Here is a 14,522-nt window from a genome sequence, read left to right as displayed (position 1 = left end):
ACAAATGTCATTGACAGCTTCACCTGGTTTTAGTAAATTACATAATCTTTTAAAAGTATAACATGTCTTTCAAAGATGTAATTTGCTTTTAAAAATGGGAAAATCAGTGGTTCTTCTTGTGCTGCAACTATTTTCACTCTCTTGCTGGGGATTTAAAAGACTGGTATTAATCAATAATGCATATCCACGTTCATGCACACTGATGTGATGTGCTGTGATGGATCAATAAGTATGAGGGTTCCATGTCTTTCTCTAGTACAATTTAGCATGAAGTGGAGAGGTCTATTGTCAGATCCCCGCTGCAGATTAGAGATGTTGGAGACGAGTCAGAATCAGCAGGATTGAGCTTTAGGAAATCTGAATCTGACCAGATAACTGTAATTACTGCAGCTCTCCTTTTGGCTTTTCAAATTGAACCATTCATTATTAGAAAATGGGGAGAAAAAATTGTGCCTAATTGGGTGGATGATGAGATAAAGCTGGGAAGTGTTATCAGCTTTACACACGAGGAAATCATCACAAAATGATCAGCAAAAAAAAAAACAACAAATGTGAAATAAGATGATACAGAAGTCGGTGCTAAAAGCTACATACATCTGCTGCTTTGTTTTTAACTATATTATCAGATTGCTCATGTAGATTTGATAATACATTTAAAGCACGCTTAACATAGTTGACTTTTGGATGAACTTCAAACAAATTAGGAAATAAATCACATCAAACTGAATTTAGGGTTTACGGAACTGTTTACAAAATTATAGATGCAGTTGTTCCATAAATCATTTAAATTATTCTAAAAACAAAAAGAAGTCTGAGGTAAAGTGTGATCAGTTACCATAAATTTAGGCTATAAAGCAAAATTTAACATATCTATTCACTTACACTGTCATCACTAACGCTGTTTATTCAGCGGAAACTACTTTAGCTGTGTAATCAAAAGTCCAAACAGCAGATGTGATAAGAATTTCTGAAGCAAATCCTCCTCCATTATCTTCATAAGAAACCCGTCTAAACATTAACACCGTTTTTAAATTAAACTTTAATGGACTGACAAGTGGTTCCCCCCATTTGTCGGCATCTATTCTGTTAGCTGCAGACATCCGAATTAAATGCTTTATTTTATCTATCGCTCCAGCTAGAGAAATTAGGTCAGAAGGGCTTACTAGCACTGAGAACAGAAGCAAATGGAGAGACACAATTTGATCTTATCGATTCGTATATAAGTGTTTCCGAAGTTTTTAAGTGTCACTGACCATTCAATAGACACTTGCAGGTGTTCTGAAATTTTCTTTTGCACGTAGAAACTATTGAGGTCCAAAAGCACATGAAAGTAAAGAACCACTGTTGGTTTTTTAGAGTAGATTTTTATGCTGGCAGGGAAATCTTTCACACATTTTCCTAATAAAATATCTTCCTCGGTTAGAATATGCTTTGCCTGAAGCTCCTTTCATCATGTCAGCAAAACTGCTAGCTATATGCTGGAAAAAAAACACAATGTCTTTGCCATAGGCTTTCACTGAGAAAACAGCTTGAAGTGTCATTTTCTTTAAAGAAATGATTTCCGGCCTATAAGTGAGGCACATGCATTTGAGAATAAGAAGCAATAATTCAAAGGCACTTCTGGGAGAATGAGTTGTTGTAAGACTATTGGTGTCATGCAGCAATGTTTTTAGAAAGTGTCATCTGAAGTGGTGCTGATGAGAAAGGCAGGTACAGCTCTAGAGGAAGGTGGATGATGAAATTAATAGGTTTTAGTTAACAAAACTGCAGGGCTGCCGAGGCAACAAAATGTCCAAGAAACAACCAGACTAATAACGATAACTCTATAATAATTAACTCAGAGCAAAACTCTAAAAGAGAAAATCCAAGATATGTGTAAATATGCATAGAAAAGTAGGAATAAGCTCTCACTAAATAGTGCATTTATTAAATTGAGCTGTTGTAAATCATATGTAATTTGTACCAGTCTTATTAGTTGAAAATATATTCTTACCTAATGACATGCTTCAAAGAAAGGAATCTGATGAATATAGTATAAAAATGAATGAGAATAAAATCATTAAAAGGGACCTAATATGAAAATTTTTGTTGAATTATATGCTTCCATTTTGGTCTTGACTGCTTCTAAAAACAACTCAAAAACAAAAAAAGAAAAAAAAAATTTAACAATAAATTAATTTTTTTTTTTGTTGTGAAAGAAAATACCGGTTTCAAAAATGTAATGTCACAAAAAGCAGGCGCTGCCCCTCACCTAGTAACCTCAGCATAGCCCAGCCCGTTACCTAGCAACCCAGCAAAACCCAGCTCGTTACCTAGCAACCCAGAAAAACCCAGCCCGTTACCTAGCAACCGAAGCAGAGCTCCTGTTTGATCAGCTGGTTTTAGTTCTGAATGTGCTGCACAATAATTCATTCTCTAACTCATTCCAAACAGAATATAAAATGAATGTTCAGAGGATTTTCAGCTGATTGAAAAATTTTATTTTTGTTTGTTTTTGGGTCTCTTTCAAAATATAAACGCCATGTATATTCATGTTATAAAATGAAATACCTGATTGTAATGTTTTACTTTGGTCCATTATCAGATTGTGGTGTCGCCTTTCTCTGGACATCCTTTGGATAGGATCAGAGTCCCGATCAATTCAGTTGATTCCCTCACAATCTAAATATCTTTAACAACCTCTACAGTGAAAGAGAGGCTAATTTGGCTGCTGCAGCTTCCTTTGACCACACTGTTTAAATTTTACACTATTTAAAGCAAAGTGCTACGTTTTTAAAGCAAGAGGAAAACCTTTTTGTATGTTTTTTATTTTCAGATCATCCTGTTTATTACAAAGTTCCCATACAGCTACTCATGCTGCTTGGTTCTCTTTTTATTTATATTCTGTTGATAATATTGTGACTTGTTGAGGATTTGTGATCTTTATTGTCAAAGTTTTATTTTGACAACATACATTTATGACTACCTTTAAGTTCTCAATATCAGTCTGCTTATGATCCATTTGTAAAGCCTTGTTTAACAAATTAAAATCTTAACGACCACCAAGCATCAGAGAGCAGAGTTTTAGGCAACTTCTTTCTTCTGCTATTTTCTTAGTCATGATATATATGTAGTTGTTACGGCCAGTGGCCTTTTCTGTGTTTATTTGGGGTTTTTTTGCAGTGGCTAATCAGACTGACTCCACTTGGAAGTGGATGCAGCCCTGTCTTCCTGTGCCACTCCCAGAGGCCTACAGCAATTGGCTAACCAATTGCCAGCTCCACCAATCCCTGAAGAGGCCTCCCCTTTAAAAACCAAGGACTTCCAGGGAGAAGGCGTGGCTGATTCTTTGTTCAGACAGCTCGCTGCTTTGTTGGGTGTTTGGGTGACTGCTGTAAACTTATTTTATTAGCTCTGATAGTTTTTGTTAGCTTTTGCTAGCTCTTGCTAACTCGTCTTGTCCCTGTGGGGGATCTTTGCATCTCTGTTAGAGATTTGTAGTTTGTTTTTGTTTAACCTGTACTGAAAGTCCATTTTTGTTTGGTTAAGATCTTTGATTTACAACTCTGATTGTTTTGTGGATTTTTGTTTTATTTAGTACATTTTGTTGTAAGTCCCTACATTTTTACCTTTTTATTTTTTGTCAAAACCCAAACAATAAACCTGTAAATTGTTAAACCTTACCACCTAGGTTTCTTTAATGTTACTGCCCTTTCCCCTGGCCGAGCCGGGTCGTAACAGTAGTACTCATACAATACAAGTTGAAGCTAGCAGAAAAAAAAGAGAACAGGACTGATTAATACAAACCATAATAATTTTCCACAAAGAAAAAGACAACTAAATTGAGAAATCTATGATAATAAAGAAACAAAGCTGAAACCAAATGAAATAAAACGTTAAACTACTAACGGAATAAAATGTGCAAATATTTAACCGGTCCACACATCATTTTGGAAGCTATTAAATGTTATTAAATTACTTTCAAATAACTTGAATGGATCAAAACATTTGACAATGTTGATTCTGCAAATGGGATGCAATCAGTCAGTGTGCACCAAAACAAATTTGAACTGACAACAAAAAACAACATAAAAGGCAACGATTTAATATAAAATTGTCTATCTTAATGCACGTCTCTTGCTTATTTCCAGAATTAAAAAAACATTGGATCAGACAGGCCATGTTAAAATGAGTTGTTAAAGCCCAACTCGGTTTCCCAATTGTCTTTTTCTCTACTGAACTTTTTCCATTCAATTATAGAGAAATCCAACAACTTAGATAATGTCAGAGCAGGAAGCTCTATAAGATATTAGCAGGCTATTCAGGTCCCCTGGCACAAATGTACCATCAGAGCCTTCTTCTACTTTGATTTTCATCTAAAATGTGCCGTTTCTTCTCCTATCTTCAGTAAGAGTCATTTTATCTCATTAAGACACAACTTGAACTTACTTTAAGCTTCTCTGTTTCATGAGGAAGACCTAAAAACATCTTCTTTAACTATATATATATATATATATATATATATATATATATATATATATATATATATATATATATTTCTATTTGGGTTACACAGCTGTTAAAATGTCTTCTAAATTTGAACCAAATTCAACCTGTATTTTAAAGAATATACTTTGCAAGAGGCTGAGGTGCCAGCAGAGGAAACATTTATGATTTTGTGGTAAAAGTGGTGTAAGAAATTACATGTTTGCTCCTCACCCCATCCAATGAATATGAATCCCCAGAGGTACTTGGAGTCTGAGCGAAACGCCATGAAGATGAGGCTGTGCAGGTAGAGGCCTTCCACCAGGATCCAGAAGTAGTTGGTGGCCAGGAAGTAGATGAAGAACAGCACCGTCACCTTGCAGCCGATCTGGCGACAGGGCATTCAGACTTGTCACATATGATTTGTGCTCATTATCATGCAGCTTACTTGTTTTGCCTTTGTGTTGACACATCCATCAGCTGACCGCATTACTGCACACAAACAGCTCCTGCACCACAGGTGAGCCCAAGAGAGCAAACCATCTGATTGCAAAGTGGGAAAGCGTTGCTGTATAAATTAGCATATGAATGAAAAAAGCTACACAAGTGAACAAAGTAAACTCATAAATTCAAGCTGGAATATAAAAGGGAGACCAAAGCATTTTATTACTACTAGTGAGTACTTTAAACTCTGCGTGTCTGCAAAAATGTTCGGTAACCAATGCTTTAAATGAAGACGAAATAAAAATTGAGTTGTAATTATTTTGTAAGGCTATTGTAGCCAATAAGCATCAGCAACAAATATGGAGTGTTTTCTTCTACATAAACCCGGATGTCGCAAGTTTGTTTATAAAAATCATGTTTAGAGCATTGTAGACACAATTGTGGTCTTCTAGATACATGACAGGCATTTGTCTTACAGTAACTCCATCCATCCATCCATCCATCCATCCATCCATCCATCCATCCATCCATCCATCCATCCATCCATCCATCCATCCATCCATCCATCCATCCATCCATCCATCCATCCATCCATCCATCCACCCATCCACCCATCCACCCATCCATCCATCCATGCTCTGATATCCTCCACAGAGAAAAGTCCATTAGGCGTCGAGATCCGATGACAAACCACCTTTAATTAATTCATTTTATTGAACACTCTTTGCACTCTGAGCTTCCCCAGATGACATATCTCATCATCTTATCTATAATGTATAACAGTTGAAGCCAGATGGTTACAAATATTGACTTTCCATGTAAATACATGCGGTGCAGATACATCACCTCAGTATGCATCTTTATTTTTCTAACATGTCTTTTAATGGAAGTGCAGCAAACCTTCAGGTGTATGTTGCTCTAAATCAATAGTGACACAGTCAAAGTTCAATAAATAATCTGAGCCGTCTTGGTTCAACTTTTTTTAAATCACAGATCAGAAATTCAAAAAAAAAACAAAACTCCAAGCTGTATTTTGTTTGCTTTTTATTTACTTTCACAGTGCAGAATGCTGAGTGTGCACAGTTTTTTAAATAGGTTGTTGTCAACTTTATCTAATAAAGATGAGGAGATTTTCTGAGTCACAAATTGAATTTTACTCCATGTGAAATACAAATATCAAGTACAATAGCATACAATGGAGGAAAAGGTTTTTAACGGTAAAGTGTGCTTTTATTCTGCTTCTACAAACTCAGAAATGCCAAAGTCAGACTACTCTGTAAATCCACTGCGGTTGGATATCACCATTTGTCATTGAAGATATTGATTTATTCCATGTATGTATGGGTTGACGTTGGAGAAAAGATTTGCAACAATGAAAAATGGCAAACAACCACTCATTTTTCTCAGCATGTTGTAGATCTGAGATTACATAACATAAATCAATACTTTTTACACGTTTTTAAAATTAAAATATTACTTTCTTGCTTTGACTTACAACAACCCTGTCGTCACATTTGTGACCCATTAAAAAAGTGAGAATTATCCAATTAACTTCTTTTTGAATAAAATCAAAATATAATTTTATTTGAATTCTCGAATCACACTTTATAATCAAAACCATTAAATTAAGCAACTTTTATGTTTCAGTGTCTTAAAGTGATTGCATTTAAATTGCAGATTACCAGATGATGCCAATAATTACACTTAGCTTTGGTCAAATTAAACTTACTCCTGTGTGCAGATTGTAAATGATTAAACAACATTTGAACAGGTGAAAAACAACATTAGATACATGAATAAATGTATGGTTGGACCAATTTTGCAGACATCTTTTCATCATGCTATGCATTTTTTTCTCTCTATGGCCCTTTGCTCTTAATATGTTAACAGAAACAGGGCCAGCATGCTGGAATCTGAGTTTGTGTTCACTTAAATGTGTGAGATATGCTCCTGCTGCCAGATCAAATAAAGAAACCCTTTAGCTTTCATTAGTATGCAGAATATATGCAGTTATATTTATCCTTGTCTCCACATGCTGCCAAATCTTTAAGGTCTTTGCTCAACAGCATGGAAGTTCCTTTATTCTTATTTTATTTCCTCTAAAGTTTATATATCTATGCTTCATGATTCTGATTTTAATAAGCCAATGAAAGGAAACCCAAAACATTTGTGCATTTTAAACAGAGGTTCAGATAATTATTAGATAATTATTAGAGAAAGCTACACTTCTAAACTGAATAAAGTAAAAAAAAATAAAAAATAATTATATACATTACGTTAACATAAATATTCATGCAAAGTGATTAGCACACAATATTATACTTTCTGATGTCTTGTTCCTGATAAAGTAGCAAGAGTTTAACAAGCTCTAATTAGCAATTTGACAGACATGATAAGAGGAGCTTGACAACTGTAGTTATACACCAGAGTGTGCAGCTGGAGCGCTCTTACTTTCTTTGCCACACCTGCCAAATCTGCTTTTTCTTTTTAAAATCAGGTCAAGTTCAGAATCTGTTTTTCTGTGCTGCTACAGAAAACACAGACATTGTCCTTTTACCTGGTTTCTCATTACGAGAGAGCCATGACAAGGACATGAATATTTGAGCAATTTTAAAACGAATTTTACAAGAAAATGTTCAAGAAGACGACTTGATACTTACATACTGGGACTTGTCGAGTGATGAAATGCTAACTGTTTTCAGGTTATCCAGCAGGGCCGAGTCAAAGTCTTGCAATCCGGCACTCGAATAGACAACTTTGTCCTTTACAAAAATGCTGACAGCCCGCAACATGAAGGAAACGAACAAGTGCATATGGATGTAGTTTCTGGTGCAGTGAAGGCGCCTGCCGGGATCAGAGAAGTTAAGGTTAATCGTTATGGAAAAACAAATAACTAATTTCAGCTCTCCATTATAAGTATGTAGGGCTGAAAAACCAGGAACATTATACAAAAGTAACATAAATGCTTTTACAGGCTTTCTATACAGTTGTATGACCAAGAACTCCAACTAAAAGCCATGAAATGTATCAGATATTTAGAAATTATTTTCTTTACTCTGTAATAACAAGTGGTAAAAAAAAAAAAAAAAAAAAGGAATATATGCAGATTCTTTGGTCAAATACAACCTAAACGGTCTCTCACATAAGGTCCACCTCGGCTTCAACATAAGTATTTGCTGTACATCAGATCAGCTCCCTTCATACAGTAAAAAGCTTTTCAGTAATCCAGCACTACCTTGACGAGAGCTGCAGCCCAAGGATGCAACTCAGTTTTTCAATGCAAAAAAATGCAAGATAAACTAGGGAGGAAGAAATTGTCAGGGACACCGTAAGCCAACTTATTGTACATATGGGACTCAGCTTTGACACGTTGTTGCTCTTGCAGTATTTATACAATAGGAGCCAACAGAGAAACTCCACACACTTCAGATTTAAAGGCTGCTTTGTTGCTCTCAGTGACTGCAGAAGTGAGGTATCAGGCACCGACAGGTTTATCGTTCTAACCAGCTCCTGTATTGCTGATGCTGCTCTCACTTAGCATGAAAGAGCAGAGCCAACTCCGATTCAATGAGTGGCCCACTCATCATTTTCAGGGCTGAAGATGACAATGTTTACAATGAAGGCTTTCACATAAAAAAAAAAAAAATGACTAAAACCTGATTGCAGTCCTTAATTAGCAATGATGGGCTAATTACTATTCAACAGTATACAGCTGCAATCAGAGGCTCACATAAACCCATCATAGGCATGACTGTCGTTTGAATTTTGAGCTTTTAAAGATTAATTGGCAACATTCATTTTCAGGGTGAAATAGCTGCGCAACAAACGGATGCACTTATTCTTTAGAAAGAGAATAGGATGTGGCCTTTTTCCAATCCATCATAGTCTGAATTATTAATGAAGACTCAACATGAACTCACCACTTTATTAGGTACACCTGCCTTATTTGCATCCATGAATCACACTTCCTGTGCCAGGAAGATGTGCTGCTCTTCCTGGCACAAATCCTAGGTTTCTGCATGTTTCATCCACTCAAATTTACAACTTTTTAAGACCTTTTTAAGACCACCACAAATGTAATTTAAGACCTAATAAATAAATTGCATGGGTTCGCAACAAAAGTGAGCCAATGACAAATACAAACATTGTCCAGCCAACTGTCAATACATTTGCACACAGCCAACACGGATGTAAAAATGCGAGTTAGCTTTACTCTTGCTAGTAAACTGGCTAGCAGCAGCTACGGCTGCCGCAAACCGTGAAGATGTGTGCGCATGACTCAAAGTTTTGAGTCAATGCAAGAATTTAAACTACTTGGAAAATTTGAGATTAGACAGGAATAAATAAATTTAGGAGTTGTGATTAAGCCAGCTAGTAAACTTATTACTAGCTGCTCAATGAATTTAAAACTTTTTAAGGTCTAATGTTTAGATACATAAATGTAAGATGTTTTCAGACTATAAGGATATGTGAGCAGATGAGATTTGGTAACCATGGAGACCACTTCAGTACAGTAAACTTGCTACCAAGTTTTAGAAACTACTCTGACATGATATAAGGTTTTTGAAGTGGTAAATTATCCTATTACTCTAAGGAACCCAAAAAATGCCACAACAGCACCCACCATACAATTACACTACCACTACCAGCCTGAACCCTTGATAATAGGCAGCATGGGTCCATGTTTTCAAGTTGTTATACCAAATTCAGACCCTAAAATCAAACCGCTTCAGACCAGGGAAATTTCTCTAATGTGTTTAATGTCCAATTTCTGTGACACTGTTCAAATTCTAAACTCGTTTTTCCTGCTCTTCACAGGCATGAGTGTCAAATGGTGTGATTTTCACAGCTCACTGTATTTTTTTCACTTTTTCTGGCCATTTCCAGTAAACATGAGAAGTACTTGTGTATGAAAATCCCAGTACATCCGCAGGTTGTGAATAAGGCCTGGTTGAATGCAAAATGTGTGCTTCATGCATTCATGCTCCGCCAGTAGAAGGGGATCTTCCTTCACTGATACACACACCAAGAGCATTTCTATAGTGGCAGAGATGCTAGAACTGGTAGGAGAGCTGAAAATAGTCAGGAAAATCTAGATTATTCTTAAAAAATCTAATTCAGTCCCTCCAGGATCTCACAGTTTTGTGGCTCTGCTTTAAATATATTTGCAAAGAATTTTGCAAAAAATAATTAGTCAATGAACCCCTTCCAAAACATAAAGAATAAAAAAGAAGTCAATTGCAGACTTCAATTTGCTGTTCAAGAATATTAATGCAAAGTGTGTAAAATTATTTCCCGCTGCCTTCATGGAGAGCAGAAGCACACTGCTTTGCTCGATCCTTTGTGATAATGTATGACATTAAATGTGACTTCTTAATCGCCATATCAATCACAGACTACAACTTGACTCAGAAGTGTAGTAAAAGCAGAGGTGAGGCTAGGTGTTTTGGTTGTCCATCATTTTGACCAATAGGTTAAAAAAAGTCACAATCTATTTCTGAAATTATAATGCTGACATCCATCCAATAATGGCAAAACTATACTATACTTACAGCTTGCACAGGATATTGTGCTGCAATTGAAGTAAAGCTTTGCATTGGTGGCGAGGGAATATTCACACTACAATAGGAAACTGGCAAACAGCAATGAATACTGTAAGAGGTTTGTAAAGATCAAAGATTTATACGTTGCTTTGTTGAGTCAAACACGGCAGATGTGAGACCTGTGTCAAAAGGCGGCTTGACGGCCCTTTGAAAAGGCAGCAGCAGCTCATGCAGAATTTATGCTCTGTGGTCTTTATCAGAAATGCACGTCTGATCACCTTCCTTTATTCCTGTTTTGAGGTGTGCATGTTTTTGACTGAAGTTTCTGATACAAACTCAAAGATCAGTCGCAAAGATGCTGCCATTCAAATCAGGAGAGTTTATTGAGGGATAAATATCACCTACTCTAAAATAGGCAAAAAAAAGAATTAATAAAATGGTTAAAATCTTTGAATGTGTTTAAATAAAATCTCATCATAAAAAAATTACATCATAGTTTGAAAGCTCTTGTACTTTATTTCACATTATTTGTGCATTTAAACGTTCTGACATTAGTTGTTTTTATTTAAATTCACAAATCAAGAACTTGAAAGAAGATTTATTTTAGAAAGATCCAAGTTTTTATAGATAAATCTTATCTGCCAAGATAAGATAAGCTTTCATTATACATTTCCAAAAGCATCTAAAGGTATTTGGAAAAGGTTTTCTAAAAAATTACATGTTTTTTTGAGAAACTTAAATGAGAATTCACACTTTCACTACAAAATACTATCAGGTATTTTTTGTCTAGTTTCTGTCTAATTAGTGCAAATACCTGAGCAAACTTAAAATATGACAAAATAACTTCAAAGTAACATTTTATCAAGGTAAATAAACTCGTTATAAGTGAATAATTCTTGTAAATTTTTAAAAAGTAGAAGTTCCGCTGACAGATTTTTTTACTTTAAAACATCCATAGTGTCTTGTGTAAGTGGAAAAATATGTACTTTATACTAGAACAGTATAATGTACTGTGTTAGTACTTTATATTTTTTGTAGTGTTGATCATTTTACGCTAAACTCTCCATATTTGATTATTTGGTAAAGGACAACTTTTTGGCGTGCTGATGGTTGTCTTGACAACAGAGTCTCAAACTTCAGTTACCAAAAGTCTCTTTTCTGCTTCTCAGTTTACGGCTCTGCTTATCTGGCCTGTCAGTTTAGGTGGATAAATATTTATTTTTGCTGCTGTGTCACACTGTTCCAATAAGGAAGAGAACTGAAAAATGTACAACTTGGGATATTGTTTCTAAACCTAACTCTGCTCTAAACTCTCCATAACTTTCTTCCCCCACCTTTTTGCTCTGTTTCTTGGTTTTTACGACGCCTTTTTTTTTTTTTTTTTTAATAACCAAACTTCAGAGAAAAGTCAAATTTAAACTGCTAACAAACCGACTCAATTTAGTAATCAGGTTTGACTGAAGTCTAGTGTTTGTACTTGTAGAATTTTTCTCTTTTTTTCCTCGATTATGCACAGTTGTGTTTGGGATTCTTTTGTCAGTCACAAAGAATCCCAATAAAATGCATGTTACAGTTTGTAGTTATAGACTCGTAAAATGTGAAAAGATTCAAAAGGCCTTTTCCAAACCTTGTAAGGTCATGGTTGTTTTATGATTAGTTTTCAGGAGGAAATTATTCGAACGACTTTATGAATGTTTGTGTGAATGACAATAAAATGTGTGGTAGTAAGTCAAAAGTGTATGTAGAAGTTTTTCAAGGATTTTTCACATTAGAATGTTAATAAAAATAAGTCAGTAACCAGACTTTGTTGTGTTAGACACATTTTGTGACAATATTTTCAGGCTCATATTTTCGTGAACTTCAGCAAACAAATGTGACTCAAGGTGAAAAATTAAAAAGTGTCGATTTTGTCTTGTTTTTTATTTCTGGCACATTTTTACATCTAAATCTCTTGATTCAAACATGGTTTCTTGCCTCTAGTATATGCCCGAGTCTTGAGAAGTAGTTTGAAGCACTCATAGGATTTTTGGTTAAAATTTTATATTGAACCTTTAAAGAATAAAAGGTTCAGTTTAAAACCTTTACGTGAAACATGCAAACATTTCTAGAGTGCTATGATTGTTTTTTAAATCTGGAAATACACATATTCTACAGTCTAAAAGAGAAACTTCCTTAAAACAATGTCACAACATTAAACAAATGAAAGGTGATTATTTTAACAAGGTACAGGAATCTATTAGGTGTTAATTACAAGGTTTTAATAAATGTCTGGGTTTGTGATGTAGCTCAAATTATTCATACACATGGCAGATTTAGGTTTAAGCAACTCTTATTTTTACCAACATGTTTACTTTGACTGGAAATATACACATCATTAAATGCCTGCAAGCTGGTTATGTATTGTGAATTACAACCACACTACATATCCCACAATGCACAGCAGCATCTATTTGAAGATCAACACAGGGTTGAGTGCAAACAGTGCTTTTGGAAGTGATGTAACAGAAAACAAATATCACTCATCTGCTCTATAATCCATTGTGTTTTGACATTTAAAGCTCCTACAAACATCCAGTGGGATCTCACACAGTTTTCCTGCCTCATCACTGGAAATGATGGCTTTATCTCTAAACTATTGTTAGAAAATGTCTTTAAATATCTTGTTCTGATTGACAAACAAACTAAATTATCTAATCTGGCCATTCATACTTATATTTATCCATTTTGGTGAAGTGTAAGAAGGACTTGTTTCTTCCAGCATTTCATTTTAAGTGAATTTCTCTGTTCATTTGTGGTGTTTGTTGGATTTTCTTCCATTTCCCAAAAGACAGAGTTAATGGGCCCTGAAGGCTTTTCTCATTTTCTTCATGTTTACAAGCAAACATAAAGCTGCACTTCTTCACAGTTTCGTCCTTGAGTTTGTTTGGAGAGCTCCTTGATTTGTGCTGTTCCCTTGGTGCTTTTGAAGACGCTGTGGCTTTTCATATCAAGCGCTTGGATGAAACTGTGGAAAGTCTACATTGTGAAAAATGTGTGCAGAATAACTGAATAGAGGCATAATGTTAACGATCAAACCACCCCTTGCCACCTTAGAGGCATTGCTGAAAAGGACTTCTCAAAAATTGTTAAAATAACAAACTACAGTCCATATTTTGTGTTGAGAGTGAGTGACTCATACAGTGAAAACACAAATACTGTCAGTTTTGAATCCCCAAAGGTTTAAAATGTCAGCCAGTTTATTGTTATTTTTCACCTGCTTTTATTTCCACCAGCTGGTTCAGACATATGAGACTTGTGAGCAAACGCATACCTTTTTTTTTTCTGTCACCGTTGTCAACAAACTTTTCAAAACAGTCGGATAACTTGCGAAGTGAAGAGCTGTCGAGGATTAAATGATGCAATTGTTTCAAAAGACCTCAAACTGTCACTTTTTGCCAAGTATTTGTAGTTCTAGAATCTGTGCAGCAAATTAGTTTGCGATCATTTTAACTAGTCATTAACAAGTTTATAACAATACAAGAAGTATTTTCTTACCGGAAGTATCCAATGATCATGATGGCCACTAGCAGAGAGCTGAAGGACACAGCGTAGCCGGTGGTGTACATGACATACAGCCGCTCAAAGAAGTCTCGCTGTGAACATGCAGGAAGAAAGAAAAAATGCTGTTTAGTTTCCTGCTATAGAAAACACACAAGCATGTCTCACAGGACCGTCTAGACAGTCTTAAGCAAGTCTTACACAAGCACAGTAAAATAAAAATGTCCAAATAAGCCTAAAAATGGTCTGAAAACTGAAATAGCCTGTTTTTCCAACCAATGGTCAGAGGAAAATAGGCTGAAAGATGTTGGTGATAAAGTCAAAAGGAGGCTCCATCTCTTTCCCTAAAGATATTTATTTATAGCAGATTATATTCTCCGGGCACCATGGTTGCTGGTGCAGCTTACTGAATATAAAAAGGTGGAAAACATGATCTTCCAAAAGCATTTCTGCTTTGTCTGTTTTTCATTTTATCCACAGAATCTATATTTTCAGCAAATAAATAAATGACAGTCAAAATGAAAGTGTTTAAAC

The 14,522-nt window shown here is 35.4% G+C and overlaps 1 protein-coding gene across 2 annotated transcripts in view; it reads right to left on the bottom strand.

Annotated features, from left to right (window-relative positions):
* The window catches only part of pth2ra (parathyroid hormone 2 receptor a), a 52,168-nt gene that overhangs the window by 23,882 nt on the left and 13,764 nt on the right, over window positions 1–14,522 (bottom strand). For both annotated transcript variants that reach the window (XM_008402500.3, XM_008402507.3), the window contains 3 exons: window positions 13,986–14,083; window positions 7,569–7,752; window positions 4,699–4,852 (listed from right to left, as the gene is read on the bottom strand). In XM_008402500.3, coding sequence (XP_008400722.1) covers window positions 4,699–4,852; window positions 7,569–7,752; window positions 13,986–14,083 — 436 coding nt within the window. The remainder of the gene's footprint in view (window positions 1–4,698; window positions 4,853–7,568; window positions 7,753–13,985; window positions 14,084–14,522) is intronic.

The sequence above is a fragment of the Poecilia reticulata genome, chromosome 2 (assembly GCF_904066995.2).
Source record: "Poecilia reticulata chromosome 2, P_reticulata-male-v2, whole genome shotgun sequence".
NCBI classification, from domain to species: Eukaryota; Metazoa; Chordata; class Actinopteri; order Cyprinodontiformes; family Poeciliidae; genus Poecilia; species Poecilia reticulata.
The sequence above is the reverse complement of the archived record's forward strand: the minus strand, read 5'-3'. Positions and strand labels throughout refer to the sequence as shown.